Consider the following 19,053-nt stretch of genomic DNA (forward strand, 5'->3'; position numbering starts at 1 on the left):
TATGCGGGACTTTCAGTGCTCCGACCTGGGTGAGCTGTCACCCTGCTGCTGGGACTGGCAGAGGCTGCCCCCAGAGATTAGTTAGTTCCAGACATTATCCTTGCCGAGATTCAAGTTGGTGCTCTAAAACCCAGACTTTTTCCATTTCATTTCCCCCCACGAAACAGATTTCTACTTCATGAGGAAAAATTAAACTCATCCAAGAAAGGAGAGTTTTTTCCCTCTCAATTTATTAGGAAAGGAGGACGCAGGATTGACAGACTTGGATTGCCATCTATCTCTTGCTATGTACTTACTAGTGAGGTGAACTTGGGCAAGTTGCTTTATCTACCTTCAGTCTTCTTATAAGTGGGGAGACCAGGAGCCCCTCATTGGGCTGCTATGAAGCCAAGCAGGGCAATGATGCATGTGACGCTCACAGCGGAGCCTGGCACACAGCAGACAGACGTCAGCCACTGTCATTAGAATATGGAGGAGGGTAGGAAGGAAAGCCGTCATACCTGCCAAACCTTAGAGCCCTATTTACCCCTTTAACTAGACTCACAGGAATCTTCCCCAGAGCCACATTTCCCTTTTGTGTACCTGTTTGTTTTTAAAGTACAAACGTTTTGTTATTATTTTTAAATATAAATATAAATACACACACACACACACACACACACACACACTCTCTCTCTAGAGGCCCAGTGCACAAAATCCGTGCACTGTGTGTGTGTGTGTGTGTGTGTGTGTGTGTGTGTGTGTCCCTCAGCCCGGCCTGTGCCCTCTCGCAGACCGGGACCCCTCGGGGGACGTAGCAGTGCACCAAGTGGCAGGCGGCCAGGGAAGAGCCCGAATTGGAGCTGGGCGCTGTGCCACCCCGCTGCGCCTGCTGCCACTGGCCGCTCCATAGTGCTGCCACAGAGTCGGGAGAGGCTCCTGCCATGGCAGCCGTGCTTGCCAGCTGTGAGCCCGGCATCTGGCTGAGTGCACTGACCACCAGGGGGCAGCTCCCGTGTTAAGCATCTGCCCCCTGGTGGTCAGTGCATGTCATAGCAACCTGTCATTCCCCCATTTGGTCGCTTTGCATGTTAGCCTTTTATTACATAGGGTTTTATTGATTTCAGAGAGGAAGGGAGAGGGAGAGATAGAAACATCAATGATGAGAGAGAATCGTTGATTGGCTGCTTCCTGCACACCCCACACTGGGGATTGAGCTGCAACCAGGGCATGTGCCCTTGACCTGAATCAAACCCAGAACCCTTCAGTCCGCAGGCTGACAAACCAGCTAGGGTTCAAGTACAAAAGTCTTGATGTAATAAAGCCTTTCTAGAGAAAGTGAATATGCTTCCTTCTCCATTCCTTTGGGAAAATCATATTGATTAAACATTTACTACACAACAAACACTGTACGACGCATTCTACAACGCATTGACTCACCCAGTTTTTACAGCCATCCCTATCTATGATCCGACGCACTATTATTTCTTTTGGAAGACGAAGATCCTGAGCTTATGTAACTTGCCCAAATGTCACCTGGGTGACCCGTCAGGAGTCCAGTTCCGAGCTCACGCTCCCTCTTTAATGCGGCGGAAACCGGCTCTGGGAGGGAGGACGGACAAGGCGCAAGAAACTTCCAGAAGTCCCCAAGCTAGGTCCATTCTGAATAAGCATTCACCAGGCGGGGGAAAGGGGAGCATCCCAAACGGAGAGAACAAATGCAAAAGCATCTGGAGGTCAAACCTGCAAATCCCTTCACCTTTAAAAAAACAAACGCCTCAAGGTGGGGGTGGGCATTGAAGTGTGGACTTGGACGCCCCCGAGGCCCCTGGCTCCGCCCAAAATTCACTCGCCCCCCCCCCGCCATTCTTCCCTCCCGCCCCCTTAGGTTCCCCGCCCCCCACTTTCCAGCCCCGCTCGCCTTCCCCGGTGAAAGCAATGAGGGTTACAGCGGGAAGCTGGCGGACCGGGGGAGGAGGGCGAACGCAGCGGGTGAGAGACCCAGGGAGGCCAGACTCCTTCTCACACTCCACCGCCCCTCCGTCCCGCTGGGGCCTCACCTGCCTGGGACGCCACCTAGAGGGCACACAGCCAACCACTGCGCCTGCGCGGCGCGGGTCCGACACCGAGAGGGGCGGGGCCTGAGCCTGGGAGGTGCGCAGGTAGGCCGGAAGCGGGACCTGGTCACCAATAGAAAAGAGGAACGAGAGCCACGTGCCCATAAAATGTCCAATCCCATTGAAGTCCCTCCAGCCCCGGGGTGTGGCTGGCGGGTTGACAGGGTTGGGCGCGGAGGATCACGTGGGTGGACAAGGTAACTACGGCCGTGGTTTCATCTGGACCGCAGCAAACCATTGCACCACACCGTCTCCTCATTAACCAGTGAATGAGCCGGTGAGCTGTGCTAAGCGCTGTGACTCCCACCTGACGCTGTGCTGCAATCCCGACTTCAAGTTACTCTCAGTGCAGTACATTTATTTGTTCGTTTAAATCATCCCAGCCACGGTTCTAGTGTTCCCCAGATTCCGTTTCCAGTAATGAGCACTCGCTCTCTCTCTCTCTCTCTCTCTCTCTCTCTCTCCTGTCCTTGAGATAATGAAAAAATGAAGGTTTCTACGTCAGAGGATATTTTTAGAGCCCAGCTTGAGTGCTCAGGTGACTCTGTTCTCTCTGTTGTTTGTTTTATAATTGTAAAAAAAAAAATGTGGGACTAAGGAAGTCTCCTGATAACCTTACCTTTCTTCCATCCTAAGGGGGGGGGGGGGGGCGGCTTGCAGTTTTCCCCATTGAATGGATGAATGAAATGAGGGAGAGATTGGGCCAAAAGACAAACCCACACATACTCCTTCTTCAAACGACAAATACACACACCTCTTTGCTGCCGGCCGCACGCCCAGCAGTGGCTGCTGCTCTGTCAGCCTCCGGTGGTTAGAACTGCTCCGCGGTGGCTTCCCATAGTCTTCATCGCCCTTTCTCATTTTCGCTTTTCGAATTCGGTTCCCTTCTTTCCCCTCCCCACTCTACCTGGTGAATGTCGATGCCAATGTGGTCATAAATCCTAGTGGAGGAAGTTGGCTGAGGGGTTGAGAGCTCAGGCATTGCCACCAGGCAGGTGTGGTCAAATCCTGACTATGCCAGTTGTGTGATCACAGGGGAGTGACTTCTCTGAGTTTATAGCTTCTCATCCATAAAATGGGGGCAATAATATCGCCCTCACAGAGCCGGTTTGGGTATTTAATGAGATGGGATCTGGAAAGCCTTTTGCACAGAGTGATATGCAGTAAATGACCTAGAAGTAGAAGGTGTTATTGTTTATTATGTTTTCTTTAAGTATATATTTTTTTGATGTTGGGAGAGAACCAAGATGGCGGCATAGGTTAACGCCAGAGTTTGCTGCCTTGAACAACTACTTCAAAAGTGAAACTAAAAAACGGAAGGGACATCACCCAGAACCACAGGAACGCTGGCTGAGTGGAAGTCCTACAACTAGGAGGAAAGAGAAACGCATACGGACACTCAGAGGAGGCGCAGTGCTGAAGTCAAATTCTGAGGTGCGGAGTGCGCGGAGCGGGCTGGCGGCGGAGGGCGCAGTTTGTGTTTTCAATCGGGAGGGAGTCGCAGACTCTGAGCTCCAGATCCGGGCGAGTCTTTAGGGACCCAGACTCAAACGGGAGAAGCGGGACTGTCTGGCTTCCGTCAGAGCGAGTGCAGCTTTCTCTCCGAGCTTTGCAGCAGGTGCTGGGACTCAGAGAGGCAGAGCCCCTGGGGACAGGACTGAGAGCCGCCATAACTGCTCTCTCCGGCCCACCCTGTTGATCCTGTGTGACCCGCCCTGCCCAAGCCCTGCACAGAGGCATTTGCCAGATAGCCTCAGGCAAAGGCTAGATTAGCACCTCCCTAGAGGACAGAAGTTCTCTCACTGCAGACACAGCTGATTCTCACAGCCACTTGGCCTGGAGGTCAAACCCTCCCTGGTATTAGCTACAACAATCAAGGTTTAACTATAAGACTGCGCACAAAGACCACTAGGGGGTGCACCAAGGAAGCATAACAAAATGCGGAGACAAAGAAACAGGACAAAATTGTCAATGGAAGATATAGAGTTCAGAACCACACTTTTAAGGTCTCTCAAGAACTGTTTAGAAGCCGCCGATAAACTTAATGAGATCTACAAGAAAACTAATGAGACCCTTGATGTTATATTGGGGAACCAACTAGAAATTAAGCATACACGGACTGAAATAATGAATATTATACAGACTCCCGACAGCAGACCAGAGGAGCGCAAGAATCAAGTCAATGATTTGAAATGCGAGGAAGCAAAAAACACCCAACCGGAAAAGCAAAATGAAAAAAGAATCCAAAAATGAGAGGATAGTGTAAGGAGCCTCTGGGACAGCTTCAAGCGTACCAACATCAGAATTATAGGGGTGCCAGAAGATGAGAGAGAGCAAGATATTGAAAACCTATTTGAAGAAATAATGACAGAAAACTTCCCCCACCTGGTGAAAGAAATGGACTTACAGGTCCAAGAAGCGCGGAGAACCCCAAACAAAAGGAATCCAAAGAGGACCACACCAAGACACATCATAATTAAAATACCAAGAGCAAAAGACAAAGAGAGAATCTTAAAAACAGCAAGAGAAAGAAACTCAGTTACCTACAAGGGAATACCCATACGACTGCCAGCTGATTTCTCAACAGAAACTTTGCAGGCCAGAAGGGAGTGGCAAGAAATATTCAAAGTGATGAATACCAAGAACCTACAACCAAGATTACTTTATCCAGCAAAGCTATCATTCAGAACTGAAGGTCAGATAAAGAGCTTCACAGATAAGGAAAAGCTAAAGGAGTTCATCACCAACAAACCAGGATTATATGAAATGCTGAAAGGTATCCTTTAAGAAGAGGAAGAGGTAGAAAAAGGTAAAGATACAAATTATGAACAACAAATATGCATCTATCAACAAGTGAATCTAAGAATCAAGTGAATAAATAATCTGATGAACAGAATGAACTGGTGATTATAATAGAATCAGGGACATAGAAAGGGAATGGACTGACTATTCTTGGGGTGGAAAGGGGTGTGGGAAATGCGGGAAGAGACTGGACAAAAATCGTGCACCTATGGATGAGGACAGTGGGTGGGGAGTGAGGGCGGAGGGTGGGGCGGGAACTGGGAGGAGGGGAGTTATGGGGGGGAAAAAAGAGGAACAAATGTAATAATCTGAACAATAAAGATTTAATTAAAAAAAAGTATATTTTTTTTATTTCAGAGAGGAAAGGATAGGGAGCGAGAGACAGTAACATCAATGATGAGAGGGAATCATCGACCGGCTGCCTCCCGCAGGCCCGCTACTGGGGATCGAGCCTGCAACCCGGGCATGCGCCCTTGACCAGAATGGAACCCGGGACCCTTCAGTCCGCAGTCCGACGCTCTATCCGCTGAGCCAGACCAGCCAGGGCTGTTTAGTATGTTTGATGACCACAGTGTAAAAATCAGCTTGTAGCGGGTGGTAAAGTCTTTGTCAGGCTTAGAAAGGAAAGAAGTTGTAGGAAAAATGGTTTTACGTGGTTGGAAATGGAGGCAGAGAAATGAGAGAAGGAGAGACCGGGCTGGGACTGAAACAAGAGCTCCCTGCTCCAGGCGGGCCGGGGCGGTGAAGCGTGTGTGTTCTCCTGGACTCACTGGGTTCACGCCCCATCTTTGCTCCTTACTCTGCAGAGCTCTGGGCTAGCGGCCTCTCCTCCTGAGAGCAGCTGAGGGAAGGAGCCTTAACTAACAGTGCCAGCGCCTCCCAGGGCGTCCCAGGGAAGGTGAGACACACGTGGGGCTTGGGACGCCCCTCCATCACCCTCCCCTGCATCAACCCAGAGTAACCATCAGGGGTGCCGTCATGACTCAGGTGTCATGGTGCTCACTTCCTGGAAATATCCGAGGGATTCAACTTCCAGGGCCGGAAGAATGACCTCAGGGAGGACTAGCCAGAGGCCCAGCCGTGCCCAGCAGATAGAGAATAAAACAATCTCCAAACGCGAGGCCTTTCAACAAAGTGCTTTACTGGAGGGCGGGCGCCGTGGAAGGCGACAGCCACAGGGACAAGGCGGTACGGAGGCGGGCGGCGCTCAGTCCTGGCAGAACTTCTTGGTGTTCAGGTTCTTGTGCTCCTTGTTGTAAGGGGCCTTGGAAAAGCAGATGGCAGCATTGCGGTCGCACTCGCAGATGAAGGCCTGGCAGGGCTTGTTTTTGCCTGGAAAAGAGGAAGAGGAGAGGCCTGAGCCCAGGTGGACCCTGCTGTCCACCACCCAGGGGCAGGAAAAAATAACCGGATAACTCAGCGGTCATTGCACTGGTGCACATTTAGGGCTGACAGATTAAGCAATGAAAACGCCAGAGTTTCAGATAAACAATGAATGCAAGGTTTGGGACGTAGACTAAAAAATTGTTTGTTGTCTATGTCAGAGTCAAATTTAACTGGGCAACCGGCGTTTATCTGGTGATCCTAGGTGTGAGCGCTGCCTTTGGGAAAGTCTTGTCTATTTTGCCCTGACAACATAGGCAAGCCGTTATAAACCATATGGAGAACACTGAAGCATACACTTAAGGCAGCAAAGTATTTTAAATTTTAACTTAGTGAAGTTTAGAAAGCCAGTTTCTCTCCTTTAAAGCTCATATTTAAAAAATAATAGAATATTATACAGACATTTAAAATAATTATGTCTATATGTGGAAATATTTCCAATATATCTTATTTTATTTTAAATATATTTCAGAGAGGAAGGGAGAGGGAAAGAGAGAGATAGAAACATCAATGATGAGAGAGAATCATTGACCGGTTGCCTCCTGCTCACCCCACACTCGGGATTGAGCCTACAACCCGGGCATGTGCCCTGACTAGGAATCGAACTGTGACCTCCTGGCTCAACCACTGAGCCACGCTGGCTGGGCCTAATATATTTTATTAAAGGAAAAAATAACTAGTAAAGCCTAAAAATTATAAAACTGGTTATCTATGGGTAGTAGGATTATAGGTGCCTTCCACTTTCCAGGACATATACTTCTGAAATTATATTACTTTGGCCTTGTTCACTTTTATAACCAAAAGAAACAGCGCAGATAACATTTAAAATGCATTTGAACTTTACTATCCATAAATTAACTGTGTATCTCTGCTTACCTTACCTTCAATCATTTTATTAAAGTTTTGTTTCTTTCTGCTCCTTTCCTTTAAAAACCACAAATGAATTGTGGGTAGGCTTAGACCCCTCACCCTTATCCCAAGTCCTCTGAAACACTTCCCACCAGTGGGTCACGCCCTCACTCCAGGCCATTCTGCAGATGTCATTCAGTGAGGTCTCCCTCACCGCGTTCTTTTAAATCATACACACCCCCTCCGTCTCTCCACCGTTCTCTGTTTCCTCTCTCTGCTTTATCTCCTCTACAATACTTATCAACATCTAGTGTGTTTAAGTTTTTCTTTACTGTCTATCTCTGCAATAGGAAGCGGAAGCCAGTTCAGTTGGTTATCGTGTTGTGCCCAATGCCACGGTTGTGGGTGTGGTCCCACAATTCAGAGAGATGAGCTGGAGGCATGACGCTTCACCCCTGACGGTGGTGGGTTCTGGAGAACGTTTTTCGTGGCACTTTTGGGCTGGGATTATGGTTATTTTGCTGTTGTTTGTACAGTAGCAAGAGCACCTTTCATCTGTCTGCCCTTCAGATCTGCCCTCATGGAGGGACACATTTCATCCCGAGGTCATAGTTCGATTTCTTTCCTCAAAACCAGAGACTTTGAGGAAAGAAAGCAGCGGGGAGCGAATGTTAGCTGCCGCGGACAAGCTGTGCGATTTCTGGACAAGTGACTGTGTTTGAGCTTCAGCTTCCTGACCTGGAAAACGGGGCTAATAAAACCTACCCTCACACTCACACACACACGCCTCACCTAGTCCCTGGCGGGTAATGAGAACCGAATAAATGCTAGTTCTGGGCTCTTTTATGAAATAATAAAACAGTATCACATGGCAGTTGAGAGCAGAGGCTTTTGAGTCATGCAGACCTGAGTTCAACAACCAAACACCACTCTTTACGAGCCTTAGTTTCCTCATCTGTAAAATGGGGATCGCAATGGTACAGTTCCTGGCACCGAGCCATTGACCAGTAAATGGTAGCTATTGCCACGATTACGGTCCCTGCTGCCCGCGGAGGGCCTAAAGCCAACGAGGGGTGAACGTACTGCTGCAGACGATCTCCGAGCCCGAGCACTTGTACGAGTAGCTTTTGGTGTAGGGGTTGTCCAGGAGGAATTTGCAGGTGTCCAGCTTCTTGGCTTGGTCGTAGCAGCGGTCGTGTGTCTGGCAGCACCTGGGAGTGCAGGAGGGGGGAAGGGCTGAGGCAGGAGCAGGTGCGGGGCAGCCGGTCCGCCCGCGTCTGCTCTCTCAGGAGCAGGTGGGGGTGTTTTAGCCGACAGGCGCCGGGGGATTTTGGTTTTGTGGCTTGAAGAAGTATAAGGCCTTTCTCATGTGTATTGAAGGTGATTTAAAAGGTGGTTGCAGGGCCGAAACCGGTTTGGCTCAGTGGATAGAGCGTCGGCCTGCGGACTGAAGGGTCCCAGGTTCGATTCCGGTCAAGGGCATGTACCTGGGGTTGCGGGCACATCCCCAGTAGGAGATGTGCAGGAGGCAGCTGGTCGATGTTTCTCTCTCATCGATGTTTCTAACTCTGTATCTCTCTCCTTTCCTCTCTGTAAAAAATCAATAAAATATATTTAAAAAAAAAAATAAATAAAAGGTGGTTGCAGGAATACGGTCGGATCGTATGTTCTGAAGATGCCCATCGAGTCGTGGCTGTGACGGCGTGTGTGGCAATGTCCCGCCACTAGAGGGCAGCCGCACCCACTACCTCACGCCCCCGCAGTCCGCGTCCCACCCCCAACACCGGGCGCTGCATGTAGAGCCCCCTGACCATTTGCTGACATGACAGCAGGTGAACATGTGTTTCCTTAGCAAGTCTGCAGTCCCCTGCCTGTGCTTCCTCGTGGGGGTCCTTGGGTCGTGCCCCGCGCGCCCTCACCGGCCCCCCAGCCCCGGGCAGATCAACCACTCACTTGTCCAGCTCATCCACGGGGGTGCCGGATCCGCCCAGGCCGCAGTAGCAGCCGTAGTTGTTGTAATCTCTCAAGGGGTCGCTCTCAGGCATCGTGCACTTGATCATGTTGCGGAACTGCCACACGGCCCGCGGGCTGACGCCGCCCTCGGCGGCACACACTGCAAGACACGGCCCGGTTCAAGCTCGTCCCGTGGGCCCCGCAGCTCCTGGGGCTCAGGGCCCGCCCGCCTGCGCTCTCAGGCCCCCGCTGCCCCCTCTGACCGCCGGCAGCTGCCTCCTCGGACACAGCTGGACGCAGAAACCTGGCAAAGTGACTACGGGCTTTTTAATGAAAACTTTTAAAAAACATACATATTTGTAAATTGAGATCAGATTCACATAACAGGCCCTGGCCGGGTAGCCCAGTTGGTTGGAGTGCCGTCCCATAGCCAAGGTTGTGGGTTTGATCTCCGGTCAGGGCACATCCAAGAATCAACCAAGGATGCATAAATAAGTGGCACAACATATCGATGTCTCTCTCTCTCTCTCTTTCCCTCAAGTCAAATCAGTTTAAGTTAAACAATATTTATATGACATAAAATTCACTATTTTAGCCATTTTAAGTGTACAATTCACAGTTGTGCAAATATCACACTAATGCCAGGCATTTTTATCACCCCCCAAAGAACTCCCTGTACCAATCAGCAAAAGCTCCCCCTCCCTGCTGGCACCCCTACTCCGCTTTCTGCCCTATGGATTTGCCTGCTCTGAACCCTTCATATAAATGGAATCATACCACATGTGACCTCTGTGACTGGCTTCTTCCACTTAGCATCACGTTTCTGAGGTCCATTTATGTTACAACATGTATATTAGCACTTCTGTCCTTTTCATAGCTGACTGATATCCCACTGCACAGATAGGCCAATTTTATATATTCATCATTTGGTGGACATTTGGGCTGTTCCCGCCTTTGCACTATTCTCAGTAGTGCTGCCATTACATCTGTGTACTAGTTTTTGTGAACATATGTTTTCAATGAGGATGGTGTTAAACCATCTCCATTATTTATTCTGCAAATGTTTATTGAGCACCTAGCCTCGAGATACATCAGGGAACAAGTTAAAGGTCTATACCTCACTGAGCTTAGATCCTAGTGGGGGAGAAAGCCAATAAGCAATAAACGTAATAAAAAAGGAGATCGGGCCCCAGCCGGTGTGGCGCAGTGGACAGAGCGTTGGCCTGTAGACCGGAGGGTTCTGGGGTTGATTCCCGTCAAAGGTACATGCCTGGGTTGAGGCTCGATCCTCCAGTAGGGGGCATGCAGGAGGCAGCCTATCAGATCAATGATTCTCTCTCATCATTGATGTTTCTATCTCTCTCTCCCTTCCTCTATGAAATCAATAAAAAAAAATATTTTTTTTTTTTTAAAAAAGGAGATCAGATAATGTGCTAGAGGGTGAAAAAGTTGGAACAGGGTAAGAAGAATCTAAAATAGGGGGTTAAGTGGGGGATTGTGGGGCTGAGGTGGGGCGGGAGTGCAAAGAATAGTGAGGAGGCCTTTGTGGCCTCCCATCCTCAGCAGTTCAGCCTCTCGTTCTGCCTCCAGGCCCACACACCCGCTGCTCCCTCTGCCTGGCACACTTGTCATCTCACTTTAAAAAGGCTGGAAGATCTTGGTTTAAAAGCCACCTCCTCAAAAGACCCGTCCTGGCCACCTGAGCTAAGTGGCTCCCCTGCTATCACTTCTCTTCATGCTCTTTGTTCATAGTACCTCCCACAATCTGTACTCCATCTATTTAATGCCTCCCTCTCCGAGGACTATACCCTCGAGGACAGGCCTCAGGGCTTTTATTCCCCAGGACCTCACATTGGGCCTGACACACAGTAGACAATAAATATATGATGAGTTAAATGAATGAAAGCATCAGTACATGAATTAAAGTTCTTGGCTCATAGTAGGTGCTCAGTAAATATCGATTGAAGAAGTTAAAAAAGTCTACCTCTGGCTGAGTGTTAAAGTTCTTGGCTCATAGTAGGTGCTCAGTAAATATCGATTGAAGAAGTTAAAAAAGTCTACCTCTGGCTGAGTGTCTGTCTAAACCCATGGTCGGCAAACTGCGGCTCGCGAGCCACATGCGGCTCTTTGGCCCCTTGAGTGTGGCTCTTCCTAAGCCTTAGGAGGACCCTAATTAAGTTAATAACAATGTACCTACCTATGTAGTTTAAATTTAAAAAATGTGGCTCTCAAAAGAAATTCCAGTCGTTGTACTGTTGATATTGGGCTCTGTTGACTAATGAGTTTGCCGACCAATGGTCTAAACTAAGCACAAAACTTGGCCCCCTAGGGAAGCAGGATCCCTTCACCCCATTTGCAGAGCCTGACCCTCTAAGATTTGGTGCCCTAAAGAGAAGACGGCATGAAATGATTTTGGGGTCCTGTTTCAATCAGTCACTACTGCTGTCTCTTTGCCCCCTGCCTTACCCTCTCTTTCCTTGGTCTGTGACACTGGGCCCACTCATGTGCTTAGACCCCAGGGCAGAGGAGGGGCAGCAGCTGGTCACCCTCCCCTACAGCAGCCTCCATGCGGCAGCCCAGCCGGCAGAGGCTGTGTCCTGGAGCAGGAGCCTGGAGCCTGCTCAGACCAGAGTAGCCTGGCTGGGATGACCCACCTCCAGACCCTACTCCTGCTTCCCTGTTCTCTCTCTCTCTGATCCCACCAGCTCTGTCTTTGCAGAGGCCAGTCCGCCTCTGCAAACACTCCTACGTGTGTGTTCCTCCGACAGGGAGCGTGGCTCATTCATCTCACTCTTCAGTCTCAACCCAGAGCCTGATACCTTGGTGGCTCTGATACCATCAATGCTGAATGAATGAATGAAAGATGGATGAATGAGCTGGGAATGTGTCGGATTCCATTTATTCATTCAATAACGGTGCAAACAGAACTATCTCTGCTCTCATAGAGCCCATGCAGATGGGTAAAAAAAACACACACACAAACCCAACAAGATACAAATCGCAAGCAAAGATAGGTGCTGGGAAGATGGGACCTTGTACCAAGGCAACATGGTAGGAAGAAAGAAGAGGGGTCTTTGTTCGCCTGGATGCACAGGGTGGGCCTTTTTGAGAGGGGTTATCTGAGTTCACACCTGAAGGTTGAAGGGTGCCAGCTTGAGGGGGGATTTGAGGGAATCCAAATATGGGAGATCTTAAGCCCCTCAGGGAGCTCTGAATAAAGACTCCAAGTCTGGCCCAGCCGGTGTGGCTCAGTGGTTGAGTATCGACTTAAGAACCAGAAGGTCACAGTTCGATTCCCAATCAGGGCACATGTGCAGGCTGTGGGCTCAATCCCCATTGAGGGGTGTGCAAGAGGCAGCTGATCAATGATTCTCTCTCATCATTGATGTTTCTCTCTCTCTCTTCCTCTCTGAAATCAATAAAAATATTTTTAATTAATAAAATAAAATAAAAATAATAAAAGGTTCCAGGTCTGGCCAGCCCTGTGACCTGTGACCCCCGTTCCAAGAGTGAGATCGTAGCCCTAGAAGTGGGTGGAGCTGGAAAGACGTGCCTACCTGTGAGCAGAGCAGCCAGCACAAGGAGTTTCATCCTGTCGGGAAACTGATGAGCGAGAAAGGACTGACTCCATCGGAGGCCTCCCTTCTTATAGTCACCCCGAGGCCCCAAGATAAGGCTGTAGTGTTTGCTTTGCTCCCTGCTGACTTCGGGCTGTCCTTGAGTCTGTCTGCTTTGGGTGACCGCATGCACGTAAGCCCTGCCAGTAAGAGGTGTATGTATTCGTCATCAGCACTTTTTAAGGAAAGGGGTTATTTCTGGAATCACATGTCTTGGAATCTTGACCCTCTTACCCACCCCTTGGCACTCAGCCCAGCTTCATCACTGGGGGTGGTGGTGGTGGTGGTGGCAAAGCCATCAATGCCATCAACCTGGAGAAGGGGGACAGGGAGGAAATGACCGTTGCCTCCATGTCTTCTCGTGTGCCTGGGTCTGAGTTGTGGGTCCTGTTGAATGGTGCCGTCAGTCATGCACTTGGCAGGCGAGGAAGCCGACTCAGAGAGGTAAAGTAACTTGCTCCAGGCCACCCAGCCAGCAAATGGCAGGGTAGGGACTCAAACTTAGGTATGTCTGATTCTAAGGCACACGTCTTATTTTCTTTTCCCCACTACACCGATACCAGCTCCCTCCCCATTCTCCACTGTGGGTTTGTAAGAAAACCCCCAAAAGACTTACAGAATAAAAAAGTTTTCAGAACTATCGTATCAAATGTCTACACAGCCCAGCTGGCCGGTGTGGCTCAGTGGGTGAGCATTGACCTATGAATCAAGAGGACAGGGTTTGATTCCAGGTTGGGCCATATGCCCGGGTTACAGGCTCAGCCCCCAGTGTGGGGCGTGCAAGAGGCAGCCGATCAATGACTCTCTCTCATCATTGATGTTTCTCTCTCTCTCCCTTCCTCTCTGAAATCAATAAAAAAAAATATTTAAAAATGTCTAACATAACATTTTGGGGGTGAATTTCACATAGCATAAGTTAACCATTTTATTTTATTTATTTATTTTTAAATATATTTTATTGATTTCTTACAGAGAGGAAGGGAGAGGGATAGAGAGTTAGAAACATCGATGAGAGAGAAACATCGATCAGCTGCCTCCTGCACACTCCCTACTGGGTATGTGCCCACAACCAAGGTACATGCCCTTGACCGGAATCGAACCTGGGACCCTTGAATCCGCAGGCCGACGCTCTATCCATTGAGCCAAACCGGTCAGGGCAACCATTTTATTTTTAAAGTGAATGATTCAGTGGCATTCAGTACATGCACACAGAGGATGGGACCACCATCACCTCGACCTAGTTCCCAGGCATTTTCACCCTCCCCAGCAGAGCTCTGTTCCCATAAGCACTCCCTCTCCCTCCACCCCAGGCAGCCACATCTGCTTGCTGTCTCTCTAGCTACCTTTTCTGGATATTTCACACCATCTCCGTATCATATTGTGTAATTGTGTTTTCCCATTGAGTTCCCATGTGATCTCTGGCACAAACCCTGTGTTTTAATTTTATTTACATTTCATGAGCATTTTTATCTCAGTATACATTTGTTATGATTAATGAACCAATATTGATGTTATTACTATTCAATGTGGTATTTATAAACTCAAACTCACAGCTCACTTGCAGTTCCTTAGTTTTTATTAAACGTTCTTTTTCTTTTCTTTTTAATATGTTTTATTGATTTTTTTACAGAGAGGAAGGGGGGGTTACAAACATCGATCAGCTGCCTCCTGCACTCCCCCTACTGGGGATGTGCCCGCAACCCAGGTACATGCCCTTGACGGCAATGGAACCTGGGACCTTTCAGTCCGCAGGCCGACGCTCTATCCACTGAGCCACACCGGTTAAGGCCCAAATGTTCTCTTTCTGTTCCAGAATCCACTCCCAGAGCGCACATCATCGTCAGTTGTCCTGTCTCCTTAGGCCCCGCGTGGCTGGAGGCAGTTTCTCAGACCCCCTTGTCCTTGCTGACCTTGACAGTCTGCGGACTGGTGATTCGGCTGGGGGCTGGGGGCTGGGGGCTGGTGGTTGGCGGGGGTCGAGGGGGGAAGATCACAGCGGACAAGTGCCCTTTTCATCACCTCCATCCTCTGTCGCATCCCCTCTGATCCCGGACGCACCTTGGCCACTTTCCAGAGGGGGACACGGAGACTGGGCCGCGGGAGAGCCGGAAACGGCCCTGCCCGACGGGACCCAGCCCGCCCTTCCCGGGCCAGCGCCCTCCATCTGCGCAGGCGAGGTCCTGTGTGTGCGGCGCACGGTCCGTGGGCCTCGCCTGCCCCGGCCCTGCTCACCCCCGGGATCCGTGCGCCTGCCCTCGCACAGGCGGCAGGAGCAAGGCATCCACCTGTGTGATCTCAAGTCCCAGGAAAGGCCCTTCAGCTGAGCGGGCACCGCACAGCACTGAGCAGGCGGACGGGGAAACTGAGGCCGGAGCGGGGAGTGCTCGATTTGCTTAGGCCTGATTCTGCCCCTTGGCCTCGGGTTTTCCCTGCCGCCTGTCCCTTATCCGTTTCTACATCTGTCCGATATGGTAGCCACCAGCCAGCCACAAGGGGCTATTCCAATTCATTACAATCAAAATCTATTAAACATCAGCTTCTCAGTTACACGAGCCGCATTTCGGGTATTCGGCAGCTACATGCATGTGGCTAGTGGCTGTCACAGTGGGCGGCGCAGACAGAATATTATCATCACAGAAGGTTCGAGGGGACAGCTGGGCAGGATGTCGCAGTGGTGGTGGTGGGGAGCTGTGAGAGGGAGAGTAGGGTCAGCTGTTGAATGGCTGTCTCTGCAGCCTCCAGAATGAGTGAGGGCTGCCCAAGGAAAGGGAAGGCGTGGCCCGCAGAATGCTGAGTCCCCCATGTGGGTTCTTTGGGGTCAGAATGGAAGAGGACGAGGGACTGCTCCGGTGGGGGTGTCTGAGAAAGGAGGCTTAGCTGGTGCTACCAAACCCTCTAGGCCAGTGGTTCTCAACCTTCCTAATGCCGCCACCCCTTAATACAGTTCCTCATGTTGTGGTGACCCCCAATTTCATTGTTACAAATTGAACATAATTAAAGCATAGTGATTAATCACAAAGACAATATGTAATTATATATGTGTTTTCCGATGGTCTTAGGTGACCTCTGTGAAAGGGTCGTTTGACCCCCAAAGGGGTCGCGACCCACAGGTTGAGAACCGCTGCTCTAGGCTAATCGGATTAACTACCATTTAACCGAGCGCTAACTCTAGTCCAGGTCCCAGGCTAAGAACCTGGCACAGCCCTCTGAGGTGGGTCCAATTACAAACTCCATTTTACAGAGAAAACAATGATAGGCTCAGAGAGGTTAAGGAGCTGCTCCCATGTCACACAGCAGGACCAAGCGGTGAGTTGGGTCTGGTGCTTACACCGCAATATCATCTCATGACAGGGACCTGTAGTCGTGGGTGGGAGTGCGGAAAGCCCCTGGAGGCCAGAGGAGGGTTAGCCCTGCCACTTCCCTCCTCCTCGCCCCCTCCCCCAGCCAGCTGGAGGCTTTCCACAAAGGCAGTCTGCGCAAATTCCCACGTGCAATCAAACATTCTGTTCCTGGAAAGAGACCTGCTAACTTGACAATGCAAACCTCTGCAGGGGACACGGAGGTGGAGAGCGTGGTTCAGGCCCCTGCACTCTGTGCCCTGACCTTCTGCTGCCCAGGTTCATGCACAGGTGTGTACTGCCCGGCTGCTCCCAGCTGGGAAATCACACGCTCCAGTGGAAAAAACAGCTAAGGATAGCTTCTCGGCTCCTTCAGGTGACGCACACCCACACCCAGCAAGGTCACACCGGCCCGGCCCCTGGAAGACACGGTCCTGCTTCCAGGAAATGCCTAAAAGCAGCTACCGTTTGGTGAGTGCTTCTGTGTGCCTGGCACTGTGCTACGGGCTCTCTGTACACTGTTTTTCAGCCCTAACCTTCTGGCACAGCCATTACTGTTTCATCATCTTCCCCTAGTTACAGATGATAAAACAGGTCCAAAGAGCTTAAGTAACTTGCTTAAAGTTGCACCTTCCGAGGAGTGGAGATAGGAATTGAACCTGTGGGTGCCTGCCTCTGTGTCCAGGGCTCTCTTTAATAATATTGTCAATAATAATAATAATAATGATAATAATGGCAACAAGAGCAGCAGCACATCCTCTGAGTACTGAGAGCTTTACACAGGTGGCCTGCTGTCACTGCTATCACAGAGGAGCAGACGGAGGCAGTAAACCAAAGCACCTACACCCTTTCCACACCCAAAGTCACCATCCTCAGCACCTGGATTTTATGAGTTCCCTAACTTTTCTAGCGGCATCCATTCGCTACCTCTCTTGTCCATCCCCAGAAAGATATGCTGGAGATTAACCTCTCTGCGGACAGATGATTTGCAAATATTTTCTCCCATTCCTCAGACTGCCTTTCACTTTGTTGTGTCCTTGGATGCACAAAAGCTTTCACGTTTGAAGTAGTCCCAATATGTCTATTTTGCTGCCTGTTCTTTAAAAAAATAAATAAATAAACAAACATATATATATACACATATATATATATGTATATATATTATTGATTTCCGCGAGGAAGGGATAGGGAGCAAGAGATAGAAACATCAATGATGAGAGAGAATCATGGATCAGCTGCCTCCTGCAAGCCCTACTGGAGATTGAGCCCACAACACAGTCATGTGCACTGACCAGGAATCAAACCATGACCTCCTGGTCCCTAGGTCGTCGCTCAATCACTGAGCCACGCCGGCCAGCTGTTGCCTGTACTTTTTTTTTATGTCGGTTCCAAGAAATTATCGCCAACTCCAGCACCATGAAGCTTTCCCTATGTTTTCTCCAGGAGTTTTGTAGTTTCAGATCTTAAATCTAGGTCTTAAATTCAAGTTGGGCTAATTTTTGTAGATGGTGTCAGATAAGGGTCCAGCTTCATTCTTTTGCATGAAGATATCAGGTTTTCCTAATACTATTTTTGTTGGAGACTTTCCTTTCCACACCGGTGCCCTTGGCACCCTTGGCAAAGATCGTTTGCCCATATCAGTGAGGGTTTATTTCTGGGTTCTCTCTTCTATCCCCGTGGCTCATCTGTCTCTATGTCTCTGTGCCAGTACCTCCTTGTTTTGATTACTATAGCTTTTGTAACATATTTTTATTTTTTATTGATTTCAGAGAGGAAGGGAGAGAGAAAGAGTTAGAAACATCAATGATGAGAGAGACTCATTGACTGGCTGCCTCCTGCAGGCGCCCCAAATTGGGGATCGAGCCCACAACCCGGGCATGTGCCCTTGACCAGAATTGAACCTGGGACCTTTTAGTCCGCAGGCTGACGCTCTATCCACTGAGCAAAACTGGCTCGGGCTGTAACATATTTTGAAATCAGAAAGTGTGAACCACCAACTTTTTCAAAATTGATTGGACTGTTTGGGGTCTCTTGAGATTCTGTATGAATTTTAGGATAAATTTTTATATTTCTGTTAAAAATGCCATTGGGGTTTGATAGGTATTGTGATGAATCTGCAGGTCGCTTGGGTAGTATGGACATCTTAACAGTATTAAGTCTTCCAATCCATGAACATAGGATGTCTTTCCACTTATTTGTGTCTTAATTTCTTCCAGCATTATTTTGTAGTTTTCACTGTACAAGTCTTTCACCTCCTTGCTTAAGTTCATTGTTTTTAAATTTACTTTTCTGATTGTTCATTGTTAATGTGTAGAAACACAATTGATATTTGTATCCAACAACTTTGATGAATTCTTTTATTAGTTGTGTTTGTGTGTGTAATCTTTGGAGTTTTGTTTTTGTTTTTACATATAAGATCATGTTATCTGCAAACAGATAATTTTACTTCTTCCTTTCCAATATGGATGGTGTCATTCCTTTTTCTTGCCTAATTGCTCTGGGTAGGACTTCCAATACTATGTTGAATAGAAGTGGCCAGGCCCAGCTGGTGTAGCTCAGTGGTTGAGCTTCGACCTATGAACCAGGTCATGGTTCAATTCCTGGTCAGGGCACATGGTTGTGGGTTTGATCCCCAGTGTGGGGTGTGCAGGATGCAGCGGATCAATGATTCTCTCTCATCATTGATGTTTCTATCTCTCTCTCTCAAGATCAATATATATATTGACTTCAGATTCATATATATATGGCCAGACTAGGCATCCCTACTTTGCCTCTGATCTGAGAGAAAAAGCCTTCAAGGAGAAATTTGTAAAAAATATAATTACAATGTCATGGTCACACCTAACAAAAATAAGACCATTTTTAGAGGGTTTTGTCTCAAAATATCTTTTTGATAGTTTTTCCAAATCATATCCAAATAAGCGACGTTTTTTGTTTTTTTTTTTAAAAATCCTCACCTGATATATATATATATATATATATACACATATATAATGAGTTCAGAGAGGAAAGGAG

At 48.8% G+C, this 19,053-nt stretch overlaps 1 protein-coding gene across 1 annotated transcript; it reads right to left on the minus strand.

The window, feature by feature from the left end:
- Positions 1 to 6,041: 6,041 nt before the first annotated feature.
- On the minus strand, positions 6,042 to 12,674 carry PLA2G1B (phospholipase A2 group IB). Its single transcript, XM_036353374.1, has 4 exons — positions 12,641 to 12,674; positions 9,084 to 9,243; positions 8,214 to 8,341; positions 6,042 to 6,230 (listed from the first exon to the last, which is right to left on the minus strand). Exons 1-4 carry the CDS (start codon positions 12,672 to 12,674, stop codon positions 6,106 to 6,108), a joined length of 447 nt encoding a protein of 148 aa, XP_036209267.1. The 3' UTR covers positions 6,042 to 6,105.
- Positions 12,675 to 19,053: the final 6,379 nt, after the last annotated feature.

The sequence above is a fragment of the Myotis myotis genome, unplaced genomic scaffold, assembly GCF_014108235.1.
Source record: "Myotis myotis isolate mMyoMyo1 unplaced genomic scaffold, mMyoMyo1.p scaffold_m19_p_20, whole genome shotgun sequence".
Lineage (NCBI taxonomy): Eukaryota > Metazoa > Chordata > Mammalia > Chiroptera > Vespertilionidae > Myotis > Myotis myotis.

What these genes read in the sequence shown, in the direction of transcription:
- PLA2G1B (XM_036353374.1), bottom strand. Translation starts at nt 12,674, where the DNA reads ATGAAACTCCTTGTGCTGGCTGCTCTGCTCACAG. An exon ending in GCTGGCTGCTCTGCTCACAG is followed by an intron (nt 9,244 to 12,640) that starts GTAGGCACGTCT and finishes CGTGTCTTGCAG; the next exon opens with TGTGTGCCGCCGAGGGCGGC. An exon ending in CTCGGAGATCGTCTGCAGCA is followed by an intron (nt 6,231 to 8,213) that starts GTACGTTCACCC and finishes CCTCTTTTCCAG; the next exon opens with GCAAAAACAAGCCCTGCCAG.